The sequence below is a fragment of the Oreochromis aureus genome, linkage group 13 (genome assembly GCF_013358895.1).
Source record: "Oreochromis aureus strain Israel breed Guangdong linkage group 13, ZZ_aureus, whole genome shotgun sequence".
In the NCBI taxonomy this organism is placed as follows: Eukaryota; Metazoa; Chordata; class Actinopteri; order Cichliformes; family Cichlidae; genus Oreochromis; species Oreochromis aureus.
In genome coordinates, this window is record NC_052954.1 from 8,928,313 (window position 1) to 8,945,679 (window position 17,367).

Consider the following 17,367-nt stretch of genomic DNA (forward strand, 5'->3'; position numbering starts at 1 on the left):
AGCATCCTGGGATAAACCGGAGGCTGAGCATCAAGAGGAAAGTGGGTTGGGGGATGAACAGCAGGGCAGGTCGTGTCATCACTAAAGGAGCAAATCAGACGTACCCAAACAGCCCGCGGGGATCAATAAAGGTTCTTCATTAGAGGATCACCGTCCTGAAAAAAGGACACAAATCCTGATAAACAACCACCATACATAAAACATAAGCAAAGTCAAAGCAATAAGATAATGGATGCTGGGGAGACAGAATCACTTTGGCAGCCAAACTCCATTTGTGTGTTCAGCAGACTCGTTTACCTTCCATCTGAATTCTTCCTGATTTCCCGCTGTAGCTGATTGCCTCTAATTTCAGCCAAGCATCTGGGGAAGTGGATTCATCGGGGAACAAAGAGAGGAGACTACTGGTCTTTGGATAGGGGAATGCCAGCTAAATGATCTCCAGTGGACGTAGGCTTAAATGGAGGCTAAATGGCGACGCGGAACGCTCCTCTATCTGAAGCTCATTACCCGCCTCTCAATTCCCCAAAGACCTGGCTCAGCTTCACACTGAGCACTTTCCTGCCAGGAGGAGGGTGATTACAACATTTTGCTCGACAAAGAGCTCCCTTCCCCCTCACTTTTCTCATCGTTTCCTGTCTTCTTCCTCTCCCTCCCTTTTTCTCAGTGGTCACCCCCTTTACTGCCGTGTTTCTTTCAGGCTCCCTTTCTCCTGCACCTCACAGGCACCCCAGGCGATTCATACTGACTGATTAGTCTTTTTATCCTGCCTATGATTGCAACACTTAGAGACAGGAGCCTGTGAATGGTACGGGAGAATGTTTATTTGCTGGCAGACAATAGTGAATAAGCAGAATTATGAATCACACGTCGTCATGTAATCTAGACAACAACAATATTGGCAACAACAACAACACAAAAGTGTATGGAAATCAAAAGCTGTTTGAAAGTGAATCACAGGAGAGCCACATAACGGCAAGCAGATGGGATAAACACTGATGTATGCACAGGGTATCATCCAGCCAAGGAGGAGCGGAGGCCTACGCATTTCTCTGCCAAGGCTCGATGTACTCGAGACCCAGATGGGCAAAGATGTCCTTTTCAGTTGTCGCTGCCAGGAACTCTTTCTAGAGAGAGGACACACAAACACAAAGTCAGTGACTTGTGCAGGAATGTGCAGGAATTTGTCTCTAAGTCACCAGTGCAGATCCGTGGATTCTCAACTTGAGGTTTCGCCGTTCCACAAAATGTTTGTGCCTTGCGCTCGCAGCCTCAACTGTGCTTGTACTTCAACTCATATCTCCACCACAAGCTGTCTTTCGATTTAGGATTTTATTCGCCTAGTGTGTGCCAAGGCTCAGACATGCTGTGATTCTGCAGATTTACATTTGAGCATCCACCTCCTTTCTAAACCCATAAAACCCCAACCTTGCTCTAAGTGATTGCTCTCTTCAGCAGATGAGTATTTTCCCTGGCAAATCACAACAGGGCTATTAACTACTGGCCATCTACCAGCGCCATGTGATGGGTTATGTCTTTATAGGAGTGGTGACAAGGCCTGACTCACCTTGGGTGCGAGACAGCCTGGAGAGAGAGGGGGCTGTGATTCTGACACGTTCTGCCCTCAAGTGCTAAACTGGACCTGACACGTTGCTGAGAGATGGTGGAAAAATCAAGAGCATGTCAGCTCCCACAGCCAGCCAAAGGCAGAGATAACTGAGAGCAGCAAGTAGGAAGTCAGGAGAAGGGAAAAACACTATAAGGCACAGCTCCCTCTATAATGGCTTGTTATTTATAATGCAAATGACACGTTTGGGTGGACTTTTTCAACTTGCAGTTTTTGCCATCATTTCTATCAGGAATGGTTACTTTGTCCAGCAAAGTTTAAGATGAAACAAGCAGTTTAAATAGGTCACCTTAGCCCAGGGGTCGGCAACCTGCGGCTCTTTAGTCCTTATACTGCGGCTCCGCGTGTTTTGGGCAAATAAATTAGAAGTATTTAGCTGAAGTGTATTTCATTTATGTTAGTTCTTTTTAACTCGTAGTTCTAAATTGGAAGATTATTGTGATATTGAAATATAAAAATAAAATTATATTCTATTATTTTTTCATCGCTCAAAATAAGAGTCACACTCGCGAAGCCGTGTACCCGCCGAAACGCCGTGCATTTATCGAGACTTTCAACCCCAGGTAGGCCAATTATGGATCTTCGGATCCACATTATGTCAGCAGCTGTTCTCCACCGTGAACTATGTTAAAGACAAACACCGTTCACGCCTGACAGATACCAGATGACAGTCCTGCGTAAACTGACTTCGTATATCCCCGATTTGCGGACTCTGTGCGCAGAGGTTCAGGAGCAGAAGTCCCATTGTAAACAAATCACGGCAGACCCGACGATGTTTCCATGAGCATGCTTTTGAGCATCTCTTTATTGAGCACTTTTCACACACGGTTCCTGTACGCATACAGCCGGCTGCAACAACACAACAGCACAGGTAGCGCAGACGTAAAGGTAGCGAGGCGTGATTGCGGGTGTCGCTCAGGTGCGTCCGCCTCCCCTGCAACGGCGCTGCAAACCACGCCCCCCCGCACGCATTAACCAGGTAAAATACATATTTAGGCAGAATTTTGCAAATATCTATTTTTCATTTTTCAGCAGCATAGTGCTTTTTTCCAATTATTTTTTAAGAGTCAGGTCAAGGCTCCAACAGCCCAAAGGCGATATAAAGGGTGGCGGCTGACAACAGTTTTTGTTTGCTACCTGGATCATTTTAGTTCAGGTTGGTGTCTTTCCTTTTGTTATATTTCTTTAAGAGTTCAAAATGTGTTGATTACATAAATATAATGTAATTTTCTCTGTAGCACTTCATGGATTTCATAAGCAGCACACCTTAGTTGTTCACACAAAGCATAAAGATAAAAAACAATATATACAGTGTTATCTTCATTTTAGATGTCAAAAAGTATTTGCGGCTCCCAGTGTTTTCTTTTGTGTGGAAACCGGGTCCAAATGGCTCTTTGGGTGTAAAAGGTTGCAGACCCCTGCCTTAGCCACTCTATATGGAAGTGTAAGTGAGCACATTGGAAAACTGTGATTACCCAACTGTCAAATAATGCACTAAAAAAAGTATACCAATGTTTTCGCCTTTCACTGATCTACAGTATAAATTTCCAGAAGTGGTTTGCAGTCTATGATCCTCAGCTAACCACAGACTGCAAGTAAAAAAATGTGGAGTCACTTCAATTTTATTTATATAGCACCAAATCACAACAACAGTCACCTTAAGAAAAAGACCGGAGCTTTCTCTGTATTATCACAATAATACAGAGAAAACCCCAACAATCAGACGACTCCCTATGAGCAAGCACTTGGCAACAGCGTGAAAAAAACACTCCTTTTCAACAGGAAGAAACCTCCAGGAAAACCAGACTCAACATCTACCTGCTGGCATCCTCCATTTAAAGGGGAAATATGCCGATTCCCCAACCATATGACATTGCTGGAGGTTAGTGGCAGCTGCCAGGTGAAATTACTGGCAAAGAGCATGCTACATCAAAAACTTTGTGCAAATACTTTAATCAGTAATTGCAGAGGTTTTTGATGCTGTACCTTTATTGCAACCAGTTTCACACCAGTGATTGCCAGCAATCTCCAGCAACATTTTTTGTTTTCTCTGTATTTATTATTGTGCGATCTATTGTACAATATAAAGCGCCTTGAGGCGACTTTTGTTGTGATTTGGCGCTATATAAATAAAATTGAATTGAATTGAATTGAATTGAACATGTCTGTGAAGGTTCTCAGTCATCCAGGTCATCGTAGTCTAAGGAGCTTGGAAAGAAAAGCGTCTGGACTTCTTTGAGTTGCTTGAAGACGTTTCACCTCTCATCCGAGAACTGAAGACGCTTCTCGGATGAGAGGTGAAACGTCTTCAAGCAACTCAAAGAAGTCCAGACGCTTTTCTTTCCAAGCTCCTTAGACAATCTCCAGCAACCACTCTCTAACTGGTTCCAGAGTTTATTCCCTATCAACCAGTGGTTACTGGGGGTCACTGACAAGTCTAGGCCTGCATAAATGGGACATTAGCAATTGATTTCACAGTGACTACCAGCAACCATTTGTATCCAGTTTGGGAAGTTTTTTCCCTCATGACCTGTGGTTTCCAGCAGGTGCTAAGCCTGTGTAACTAAAACCTGAAACACCACAGCACCAACTTTACATTCACAGCCTGGAGGCTTGTCATGTTGAAACATACTCAAACAAACAATTATTCATCTTTTTGACTCTAACATCAAATGAATGAGACTATGAACTCATCAGCAGTGACTGACCTTGACGATAAAATAATGTAGCTGTTTCTGTGATGGATGAAGTTTGAATTTTACCATCATCTGTATTTTCGTGCATTCAACAAAATAAAAGTAATATCCATTCCCCAAAAGTTATACACCCCTAAACCGCCATCCTCCTCCCTGCACAGAGACCAAAATCAGCAGATTTCACTGCAAGTGCACAAGAAAAAAGACACATTTTCTCTTTTTAGTCAATTTTTTAGTCATTTGTCATTTTTAGTCAGGTTGGAGCATCTATTATCCTCTGACATCTTTAGCTCCTTGTGTTGTTGGTCTTAATGTTGCAGTACCTTGGGGATGATTGAAAAAAAATGGGCAAGATTCAATAATCATGTTTCCTAAAATTAGATTAATATCTGTGGCTAGTCTCTTCAGTAGCACCCACTTTTTCTCTTGCACAACATATTTAATCAGCACTGTCCAAAGAAATATTATCTCTCTTTCCCAAATAAAAGTGTGCTGTTGGTGAAACAGTATTACATTTCAGTAAAGCCATCCTGAGGCCCATTAACTAGTCCACCATTGCCTGTATTTTTCACTGTTCTCATAACCCTGAGCCCATTTATTGCTCTGGCCACTCAAAACACATGAAATGCAGACGCACATCGCTGCAGTTTATGATGTGGCAAGCTATAGTGTATTAAACATACAGCTGATAAAACTTAGAAGCAGGAGAAGAAAAGAGAGAACAAAGGAGAGTGCTGAACAAAGCCAATGTGATTTGAAGTAAATACATATTTCTAACAACACATGACAGGATTTATTGTCGAGAGGAAACAGAGGACAACTCGAAAGATCCGACTAAAGGAGAAAACACAAGACACAGATGAGATTCTCAACATTATCATTTTAGCCACTGTGCTGGATCAGGGCTAAAGCGCTCTGTCCGCTGCACTGTCCACTTTTCTCAGTTCCTACAATCCTTACACGCCCTCAGGGAGATGTTGCTTTATTTACTTACCACAACACAGTGTGGTTCTCAGAGAGAAATCCACAAGCCTCGTGCACCTCTGGGTTCTTCCATTTGAGCAAGAAAAAGGAAATAATACTTGAAATGGCAAGCTTTATTCCAGAGCTGCTTGATGGATAAAAAAGGAACTTGGAGTTGAAGAACAGAGAAGCAGTTAATTAGAAAGAGAGGTTATCTGTCTGAGGCACTCATGTTGTCAGTGACTGGCAAGCCATCAGCACCACAAGCCAAAATGGCACCGGTGTATGTTACTGCGAGCCAGTGTCCTTGACTTAATAAGGCGCTAATCAGCTACATGTTTCTCTGTCGGCCACGTAATGACATCCCTCGTGGATGTGAGAGCATATCAGTTCCTGCAAAACATCTGCCCCTTCTCTGCTGCCCGTCATCCTCTCTCTGCCACCCGTCCCACTGCTTGATGGATGGAGCTGATGGATATGGCTGCCTGCCCTACTCCGGCCTTACTCAACTGACACATCAAAGAGAGAAAGGGAGACCGAGAGACACTGAGACAAAGAGACGAGAGGGAAAACTTGGATGGCTGTTCACACCTACCCCGCCAGCAAGCATCCAAAGGACAGAATCATGAAGGAAGCTCAATATCACTCCAAACTGGCACAATAGTTTCACCACTGAAAAATCAAAAAGCTCCACAGCTACAACATACCAGCAGTAAAATGTTCAAATTTAGGAACATCCAATAACTTTACCTCATTAAGTGAACGCATTTGCATATGCTCTAAAATGTATACTTCATCTTGTTTGCTTAAAACCAGATGTGGTGAGTAATAAAGTACAAATATTAGGTTAGAATCCCCAGGTATCTGAACTTTACTTGAATATTTATATTAACCTTTCACTTTTACGTTCTACTCCTTACATTTTTACAACAAGCTTGTTACTTTACGTTCAGCACATTTGATGAAAGTCATTTTTCCGGACTTTGTGCACTTTAAAAACATCAAATCGATTGAACCTAAATGGAGGGAACAATAATACATAAAAGACAATCCTATTGGTGTATCCATTATCAGGGCTTATTACGCATGACTGACATAAAAGACACAGAGATGAAAGAGACACAGAATACCTAATTTATACATTATTTATTGCACTATGGAGCTGATGGAGTTGAAATGGGCCGGAATGATCCGGAATGAATGAAGCTTTTTCAAACGGCTCAACAAATATCAGCAAACAAACAAACGGGTTATGTGCAGTTTGTGTATGCTAGCTAAAGCCATAGCTGATGTATTTCACAGGGAGAGAACAGAATGAGACACAACTTCATTCAGCGATGGAGAAAGAGGAAAATAGTTTGTTTTTAAAGGTAAAGACTGTTCAGTCACATTTTATAGACTGGAAATTTAAAGCATGTATAAAATTTCTGATTTCATTTTAGAGTTTGCTTTTTATCATATACAGTAATGGATTGGTACGTGATGTGTTGTAGACAGGTTTTTTCATATTGTGAAACATCCTGCAAAACAAATTGAAGTCTGAAAAGTGTTATGAATGTTTGACGGCTGGATGAAAATACAACAGAGGCTACACTGGTCACCTTTCAGTGCTGTGCTGAAGTTTAGAGACTATTTTAGACTGGTGTAGAGAAGCTGTGGTTTGGTTTTGACGGTTACAGACACCAATTTGAATTTAAGATGATAATTAGAAAAACTCAATGAATTCCACCTTTATACTAGCTTTATATTGTCTAGCAGTGAGTAATTAGCCACAATAGCTTGTGTAGCATCTGCCTATATCTTGCTGAATTTCTTTACACAAAGCGCAGGAGTACAGCTCACCTATCACAGCCTGTACACACACACAAAAAAATCTATTAAAGCACACAATAGAAATTATTGTGACCCATTTCTAAGTGATTTCTTTCCCCACACGACACTAGTACTATACAACCAATCTTCTGGGTCCCACACCTGCCAAATCTCATTTTAACCTTTGACTATTCTTATTTTCCTGTTTGGTGTGAAGCCAAAGTCATCCAGTATAAAGCATCTACATTACAGGCAACAGTAAATGGAGCTTTCTTTTGTATTTCCTTTTAGTTTTTCTTAGCTTGTATTCTCCCCTTTAGAATTATATTAAGAGTTTAAATAAGACTGTATTCTTTTATTATTATTTATTATATTTACTTAACTTGAAGGCCAGTTAGCTTTGCAGAAAAATAGCTGGTAGAAATATTATCCAAAGCTCCATCTCTAAAACACTGTGGAGGCTCTGTTATCATTTGAGACTATTTCAGCTAGTAGTGTTGGGGATCTTGTCAAACTTGATCGAATTTTGAATGTGAAAAAGTACCATCAGATTTGATTCATCATGCAATACCATCTGGAAAGTGTTTGACTGGCAACGGCTTCGTTTTTCAGCATCACAATGATCCCAAACACAGTGCCAGAGGAGTAAATACAAACCTGGATAGAAAACACACACTCACTGTCAGCCATGGATTGGCCTCCCTAGAGCGAGGACGTCAAGATTAACAATGTGGTATCATGTTGACAGATAACATAACAAAAGACAGCCAACATTCGAAGAGGTTTGAATGTCCTTGAAGAAGCCTGGAGAACTATTACTAAAGACTACTAAAAGAAATGTTGAGAAAGCTACGAGAGAGCTCAGTCTGTTTTGAAGAATAAAGCTAATTGGAATTGTGTAAGCTCTGCGTTTGCCTGATATAGTGTGTTGTCATGTATGTTTACGCATATTTCAATAAATCACTTGTTTCCCATTTTTCTAGTAAAAGAAATGAGAGGTGGCCTAAGACATTTGCACAGTGCTCTACATCAAACCCTTTATGAATGAAGCCCCTGCTGCTCATCTTTCCTAACGCTTTTTGATTAACACAAGAATCAAGAGTTAGTGAAGTGGAACTACATGAGTTCAATCTCATAGACTGTATGTCAAAGCAGTCCAGCTGCCAGACCATAATGAGTCTGAATGGAATTTAAAATAATACATGTTACAGTTCAACGTAGATCCTGCAAGAGCTGTCACACAGTGCTACAGCTCTTGCAGGGCCTGCTTATAGAAATAAAGCTTTTACTACTTAACTACCAGTTCCTTTCAGCTTCAGCCTATTTGAGCTCACTGAAAATTCACTACCACATTTTAGTTTCTGTGCTTATTTAAGTGCTGCAGCAAGTTGGTTCTTTAAAAAAAGAAAAGTGCTGTTTGCTTCACCAAAAAATACAAAACCAGGGCCAATAAAAAGCTGATGTTGGATAACCATATGGCCAGAAAGATGCATCTAGATGAGTTCTATCATGTCATAGTTGAATGTGTAAACAGTGTGTAAACAAGCCACAGCTTTCAAACCAAACAATTTACAGGCATTATCATGTCAGTGTTTCACAGCTTGTTGAGCTACTCGCCACTTGACAAAAATGATTTGATGCAGACATAAAATGTTTCATAGTGCAGGTGTTGATTGTTGCACCCAGTGCTTGGTCAGCCACTGATGGCTGTTCAGCTTGGCAATGTCAGCTATTAGGACATGCAATTAAGAACTTAAATCATAAATAACAATGTAATATGTGGAAAATTGTCTTACATAACTCTACTCTCTTAGACGGAAAGATAGCTTTAAAAAAAAAAACAGAAGAGAACTGAGCTAAAGGTCATGCAGACAAGTATGCAAACACGACCTGAAATCTATGCAAATTCACCCACGTTGTATAAGCCCTTTAGTAGGGGAAATGTATCTGAACAAAACTTGACAGTGCTGTCATCTCACTTTCAGTACTGACTGTCTGCTCAGCCGCAGGAGCAATGACCATGTATCAGGAACACGAGTGTGGAGGTCAGACTGAATGGCAGACACAGACAAAGCTTTCAAAAGCATCAGTTTCACCATGTTGTATTTTCACGGCTCTAATGGTGCAATGAGCACATTCAGAGTAAAGTATTTAATGTGTGAGTCCATCAACCTTTAAATAAAGAGTACAAGGTACTCTTCCATCATAGAAAGCACACTCAAAGGGCAGAAAGGAAGGAGACGGCTTTTTTCCTCTCGCAAAAATTTAAGATTATGAAATCAACTAATGTTCTCAGTCTGCTTTTTTTTTTTAATTTGCACTTTCGTCTTTTCTCTGACAGTTAGAAATAGATTACTTTATTGCCAAGAGATCAAGGAAAAAAACTCTGATTGCCTCTAAGTTAATTTGTCTTTATTGCAGCACAAGGGAAAGGGCTGACAGGGGCAGAAAAAGTGGGAAGTCGATTACGCTCCTGTGTCTGCCTCCCCCAACGATCCGCACACCCACACTTCCCCTGTGCTCCGGTCTGCAAGAGCTCAGTGCACAGGACAGCCTGAGCAACCAAAGAGGGCACAGACACCTCACTAATCACACCAGCAATTAGTGCAAGCATCATAAAGCACCGCTGCCTATAAAACAGCTATTGAGTTTAGTGTTATCGTCATTACCCATCCTTCCCCGGCTTGCTAATCAGCTCATGCACTGGGCAGAGAGGCAGACGGGTAGAAAATAATAAATTCCTAATCAGAAACAATGGGACTCTCACTCGACGTCCCTGGTGTTATGGCTCTCTGCTCCCGTGGAGGAGTAAACATTTGCAAATCAAAGTTATTTAGTTGATTAGGCTGCCCAAAGGCAATGAAAAGACACATCAAAGAGTCTGAGAGAAGTGTTGGATAAGATTCTTTTTTTTTTCTGTGCACTGATAATGTTGCCAAAGCAGCAGCAGCTTGACACTTTAAAAATTATATTTCCGTTTGCCTATGTTGCCACTGATTAAAGGAAGTAGCAATGACAGTTTCTAACAAATTTTTGCACAATGCTACACTTGAGCACTATTGTGTCTTGCTCAGCATGAATGCAAGATAAATCATTAGTCAGCGCATTTAACGCCATTTTTATGGATAGCGTAGCCCATTTAAAACAACCTTCAAACATTCTCAATTGCCTGTATGCAGAAAAATCCACATGAAAAGTGCCGACATACTATATGCATGAAAGTGATATAATGTTAAGACCCCTTTTTAAGATGACTGAAAGCTTTTCTACTCTGACTGAGAAGACTGGCTAAGTGGTCACTTGGAGCTTTAATAGTTTGAAGTGGCAATAGAGGAGATTTTTTTTTTTTTTTGCTTTAACATGTCATTATAAAGTAAATGTTGATTGCACTGCTATCAAATAATAACACCATCGGCCTCTAGACAGGCTCTCTGTGAGCCTTGCTTTCATTACACAATTCTGTCTGCCACCAGAAACAAAATCCATCCTTCCATTTTCTTCTGCTTATCCAATTCACATTTGCAGGAGTGCTGGAGCCTATCTCAGCTGGAAAAATCGATAGCGCAGTCAAACTAGGACGAAGGTGATGTTTTTTGATTTTCTTGGTAGTTATGAACAGGTAGCTGAAATAGAGACTGGGTGAAGAACTGAAGGAACTGCTAAAAAACAAAATATCCCTGCTGTTGGAAGAGGCAAAGAACGCTAAAAGGGAGACTGACAATAACCTAAAGCAAAAACAAGCATGACGATTTTATAGTATAAGTTGTACAGATAGTATTCACACCTAGAATTCACCTGGCATTACTTCCATGGCACAAGCGAGTTATAAAACCTGTCTATTTATCCTCCTACTTACAAGCAGGCGTTTTAATATGCTGCAGATACTTCAGTGGGCATGATTTCCTTCAGCAAATGTCATAGCAGTTTTCCAAATATTTGCCTTTAACATTCAGGGAAGATGACTGAATACTTATGTACAGTAATGTGCTCGCAGATGTACTGGCAAAAGGCAACGAATGAGACAAAAATCCAAAAATATGCAAAAGTTATGAATGCAGTACAAACAAAAGCCTGACTAGGAACACAAGTAAATGTGAGAATGTTCAAAGACAATCTGGTAATGTAAATCATTTTCTTAGCCGCAGAGAGGGAACATGCTTAGTCACAGAAAATCCTTTGTTTTTCTATGCTACAGTTAGCATATTAAATCTAAATTAAAAAATACTTCACCTCTAATTAAAGTCAGACTGAGCTCATGAGTACAATTCAGTGATTTGCAATATTTTTTTAAAATAAACAGCAGCTTTTCTTGCACTTCCCACAATGAGGTGTACCAGTAAACCAGTTTGTCAGTTTTGAATTTGCTTACCATAGAGACTGCACAGAAACTAGTGATCACTAGGGAAAGATGCACCTGACCAACTGGCAAGTGGTTGCTGGAGATTGCTGGTAGTTGCTAGCTAAAAGTGGTCGTAAAAACTTTTATGGAGCTGCTCTGATAAAAGAAGATTCCCACGTTCACCCGTAGTTTCTATGCAAATGCTGACTTCTCTATGATTACACACCACTGAGAGGTATTGAAATTATAAATCTAACGCAAACTGGAAACAGTAACCATCACCTTCAAAATAAAAGTTGCATCATTTGAAGGATTTTGTGGTGATGGTAAGCTAAAGCTTTTATTTTGAAGGTAAATATTCTGCAAGCGACCACAACAATCACAAAGACATTTTTGTTACACCAACCTATTTTTGGCTATCTGCAAATTTCCAGCAACCACTTGCCAACCAGTCAGGGAATACACATTTTTCCCTGGTGACTGCAGATTGGCAAAGGGTGTCTGACTAGTCTGTGCCATTGAGGTCTTAGTTATTGACAACCAAACTGTTTAGTTAGGTTAGAGAAAAGATGAGTTCAGAGAAGTGACACTAGTGTGATGCCAAGGGGATCTTGCCCAAGGGTCCTAGGAAGGGAGCTTGGGCTCATGCAACTGCCTGAGTGATAGGTTTGACTCCTATGTTTGAAATATGTTGGGCCTTAATTTTCTTTCTTTGCTCTTTTCTTCTGTCCAGTATCTACTGTCAGTTTGCCCCTCGACATTTGTTAGGCAATGAAAATATCATGCACAGCTAAACCCAACAAAGCCAAGCCACATGTGAATCACGTTTAAAATATTATTTTTCTTTTACACAAAGATAATAATAACACTGCTGGCCATCTAATAGTATTTTAAAACAACCCTTGCACTCCTTGATGTTTATTTGCTGCCATGCATGTCATTTCCATTTGCTCCATAACCACTGACACGAAGTTCATCACTTGGCAGGTGTCTTGTGGATTGTAGGAGATTTCTCCCACAACTGTACAAATTTGCAGCTCCTGTAACTGTAGCTTGACTCATCCTCATGTGGACCCAAACAGAAACCTCTTCTAATGATAACAATAAATTAAGTTTTTCTGCTCCACTGAAGCCCATAAATAATTAATTGGTTTGTTGACGAGGGGATGGTTTAGCATGACCAGTTTGCTTCCTGCTACAGACAGTGTGATCAGATGCTACTGACTCAGCACTCCGCTCATTCTGGTCAATTAGAAACAGCACATTAGCAAAATATGAGCTTTGTTTAGAATGTTTTTATGACACATTTTCTCATTGATATGAGCCGAGAGCTCAGGAATCATTTCATTGGGCGCTACACTGAAAAAATGGAATGGTATATAAGCAGAGAACATCTGAAGGTTAAACATGTAGGCTTCTCTATACCTAATCGCAGTTTTGGACATGCATCCAAGCCATCTTTGCTTATATTATGCACTGCCAATATTACACTTTATTAGGTCCACTTTTGTCTTCAGAGTTGCTTTAATTCTTCGTGGAAGAGATTTAGCAAGGCGATAAAGGGTTGGTGCTAACCTCCTGTTCCATCACATCCCAAAGGTGTTCTGTTGAGTTGAGATCTGGTGATGGTGGAGGCCATTTAAGTACAGGGAACTCATTGTCATGTTCAAGAAACCAGTTTGAGATAATTTACGATTTTTGACATGATGCATTATCTTGCTGGTAGCAAACATCAGAAGATGGAAACACGGACACGGTCAGCAACAATACTCAGGTAGGTTGTGGTGTTTAACAAATGCACTAGATGTTCCAAAACATATGCCATGTGCCATTACACCACCAGAAGCCTACAAGCCATTGACACAAGGCAGTGTGGATTAGCATGTCTCAAGCTATCTATGCTAAATTCTAACCCTACCATCAGAATTTCACAGTGGACTCATCAGACCAACAAATATTTATTTTTCTAATCTTCTGTTGTCCAAATTTAGTGCTGACAGAAATGCCGATCATGTTGTTGTATTCTGCTGCTATAACCCATCAGCTACATTGGATATTTTTTGGACTATTCTCTTTGGATCCTAGAGATAGTTGTGCAGGAGAATCCAGGTTGATCAGGGATGTCTGAATTACTCAGACCAGCCAGTCTGGCACCAGCTAAAAAGAAAATCACTTAAAGCCTATCCTGATGCTCATTTTTACTTCAGTGTGTTGTCTTGACCATGTCTACATGCCTAAATGCATTGAGTTGCTGCCATGTGACTGGTTCTTTAGACATTTAGGTTGACATAGAGTAACAACAGTACCTAATGAAGTGGGCAGTGAGTGTAGAGCACATTGCAAGTATTGAGCGATCTGTCCTTTCTTTATTTCTCACTTCAAAGGCAGAGGCAGACCTTTCTAAAAGTGGTCTTGTAATAGTTCTCCATGTTTTCTGGAGATCCTTCGAAGTTCGTCTTTGGAAACTAAGAAATTACAAGAAAAGCTCGCCTAAGAGACTTCAAGCTGTGTTGAAGAATAAAGATCGTCATATCAAATATTTACTCTGAAGCTCATTAGAACTGTACAAATGTCATACTGGTTTTCCATTTATGTTTGTGGGTTTCAATAAATCACTGCAGCTATTTCCCTTTTTCCTAGAAAGGAAAAGAGGGGCATGTCAAGACTTTTGCACAGTACTCTATATATTACTAATATTGTACTATTATTACTGCACACTCACTCTCTTTATACTGAAAGAAAAGCTGAAATAAAACTGAGTTCTTTCTATAAAATCAAGGACTGCAAGAACAGCAACCTCATCAGTAAGGCTTAATAAAACCCCTTTTTACATCTAGGTTCTGCTGATAAGACAATAACGTAAATGTTTTACTATTCTTAATGCGACTTTTGAGATTTTAAAATGAAATTTGGACTGTTGAGTGTTGGGTAATTATTCACTGTGATTAACCCTAGTGCCTGATTCTGGACGCGGTGAGACCAAATAAATCAGGCATGAGGGCACACGGGGTTCTGTTTTTATAACAGCGCACTGCTGTGTGCATTTTTCCCAGATACCCATAGCTGTATTTTGTTAATAGAACTCATTTTGTATTTTAGGAAATCACTGTGGTGGTAAATGTACCATTGGAGAGTCAAAGGTGTGCTATATTGTGTGTCAGTCATAATCATGCAGTGAAGGGTAATTTGGATGTCAGAGCCTTGAATCGTGCGCTTACGGAGAATCAGAGTTTCATCAAAGTGAAGGCAGCCATTTTCTATTATTTTCATGGCTTCACTGAGCCGTCTACATATCAATTGATTCTAACAAACAACATGTTTAATTCTACAGCACTTCATCATCCAATGCAGAGCTATGCATCATGACGCCCAGAGTTAATAGGCTGTCGAGACATCCTTCGTCTTGCAGCTCATGTACAGTTTCCTACTCTTCTCTTGGGATCTGAGAACATGTAGCCAAATATGTTATCTCCTCTAAAAGCGGTTTGATTTAAAGTACCATATACGTATGTACCTCAGAGTCCCATTGGGAGAATCGTTTATGGCAGTGAGTCTTTTGTGCTAGAGTTTTACTCCATTACAAAACTGCCTCAGTGCGATTGATCAAAGCAGACTCCTTTTAAAAGCAATGAAAGCGTTCTTATTTGACATGTTGAATCCAATGCATGGCCAGATTAATGTATTCCTCCTCATCACACCCTGGTTCTAATACAGTGTCAGTGTTCCCAAAAGGTGACCAAAAAAAATCAGTCACCACATCCTGTTTCCTACATCATTATACATATGGAGCTCTGGAGGAACTGCGGCTTATCATCTTTGCTTTGCCCCCCCCATATTTTGTCCAAGTGTTGGTTCTGCACACAGAAAATGCATCACCTCTGAGCAGGAGGACTCTGATCAACAAACAGGGCTCAGAATAGCTCCTAAATAACCCTTCATGAACTTGGTACAGGCTGAATCATCACGTTACGACATCTACTGACGACAGAGTTGCTTAACATTTTTTACATAAATTTCTAAGTCTTGTTTTTCAAACCCTAGCACTTATATCACCATTCAGTGCACTTTACAATGTACACTGGCACCTAAACACATCCCAGCCTATAATACCAGAACATTTATGTCTTTCGATTCAGTCAGTAGATTTTTTTTTACCTGTTGCGTTTGTTCTTTACAAAACCAGCTCCATCTGGAGCAAACATCTGGAAGTGGGTGATGCTTTCTCTTAAGCAGGCAGCAATGCACAGCTGTATCAGACATGGGAAGTTAACCAGATGTGCGAAACCTTTCAGTCCGTCTGCACCCTTGAAACTTTTTTCTTGTCAAAGTGACATTTTTTTTTGAAAACATGTATATTGTACAAAGCGTAAATATAATCTTTGCACGGTTCATTCTAGTTCGTTTACAAGTCATAAATGGGCTAATTGCTGCCTCAATGGGAAAATAATGAACACTATAACTGAAATCAAACAGGATAAGTTAACCTCAACTGTTTTCTAATGACTTGTAGTCATTAGCAATAGCAGACAATCTGTAGCCCCACATTGCTAGCGCGGTGGGGCATTTGTGGAAGCAACCTTACTGATGACTAACAGTTTGCAGTAACAGCAAAAGGTGTTTTTAACCTGTCCTGTTATAATTACAATAACAGCAGTAGCCTTCACTTAATGGCTGTGCTCTCAAAGGTCAGCACAGCTTGGGTCAAAGTTCAGCTAATTTGAATATATGGTTTCGCTGCTCACACGTAGACTTGACCCTGGGACAATCACAACAGATAATATACACAATTAGCTAACTACCCCATAAACACAAAAAATGCTATTGCACCACATGCTGTTCTGTCTATGACGGTCTGCTGAACGTAAAGCCTTCGCACATGAACTACACAACACTGCCGTCTACATCAGCCTTTTAAAGTGGCAGCATGCTGTGATTCAGTTATTCAAATATAGATCACTTGTATATTAACATTCCCAAATTAGATATACCCACGACACTGACATAACAAGACATAGTGCATGAGTAATATTGTAGTATGTTGTGCAATTTTTGACAGTAAATCAACACAAGATTAGAGTTGGGATTTTTGGGGGGGGTTTTTTCACATTGCCGCTATTATAGCACAGTGAATGCACTTAACTGTTGTTTGAAAACGCACGTATGTGATGCTGCAGGTATGTGATAAACTACAAGCGGGACCATGAGAGGGAGACTGGCATCAGGTGTCTCATGTTCTTGCCGTACAGAGCATTCTCTTGAAGAACGGTGTATTTTAGCGAGCTGAGCAATTCCAGATGCCGGAGAAACACATGCACAGTCTGTGAGAGTCTATTAATATGAGGCACGCATCGGGACTTAATGCTGCGTTGGATGTGATGCAAAAATGGTACAAGGTTACGAAAAGTAACCGTGGTGCACATTCAGACTGCAGCTGACATGATTACATGCTGTCGGAGTGCATGTCTAGAAGGGGTTGGAGCTGACAGTAACTCAGCCACTGTGTGTGTGGAGCTCCACTGCAGATTCATTTAGTGATAATTGAGATTCAGCAAAGCCACTTTACTGTGAAAAATATGTTTATACATATCATATATGACGTTGTTGTGCAGTGAATGCTCCCACGCTTTTTAGAGACCCCAAAACCACAAGACAAGACTGGAGCATCCCAATGACTATTTACTCAAGTGTCCCTGTAAATAAATCATCGGGTAAACTGAAACGAGAGCCTGGATGGACGGGTGCCTGCACCACCGCAAGGGCTGTGTCAATTAATGTTAGATGACAAGCAGACAAGGTCCAACACCAGGCCTTCCTGAAACCTTCTGCCATTCACTTTCATCAATAATGGACGAGGATCTGTCTCTTGAGTGAGGCAGCACATCCTGGATCAGCCCTATCTCTCATTATTTTCTCTTTTTTTGTCCCCTTGTTCC

General features: G+C 40.6%; 1 protein-coding gene across 1 annotated transcript in view; it reads right to left on the reverse strand.

Annotated features, from left to right (window-relative positions):
• Positions 1-801: 801 nt before the first annotated feature.
• Positions 802-17,367, reverse strand: part of dntt (deoxynucleotidyltransferase, terminal) — a 99,946-nt gene continuing 83,380 nt past the window's right edge. Inside the window, exon 11 of the mRNA XM_031726335.2 lies at positions 802-1,124. Within this exon, the coding sequence (XP_031582195.1) occupies positions 1,038-1,124 (87 nt within the window). The 3' untranslated portion in view covers positions 802-1,037. The remainder of the gene's footprint in view (positions 1,125-17,367) is intronic.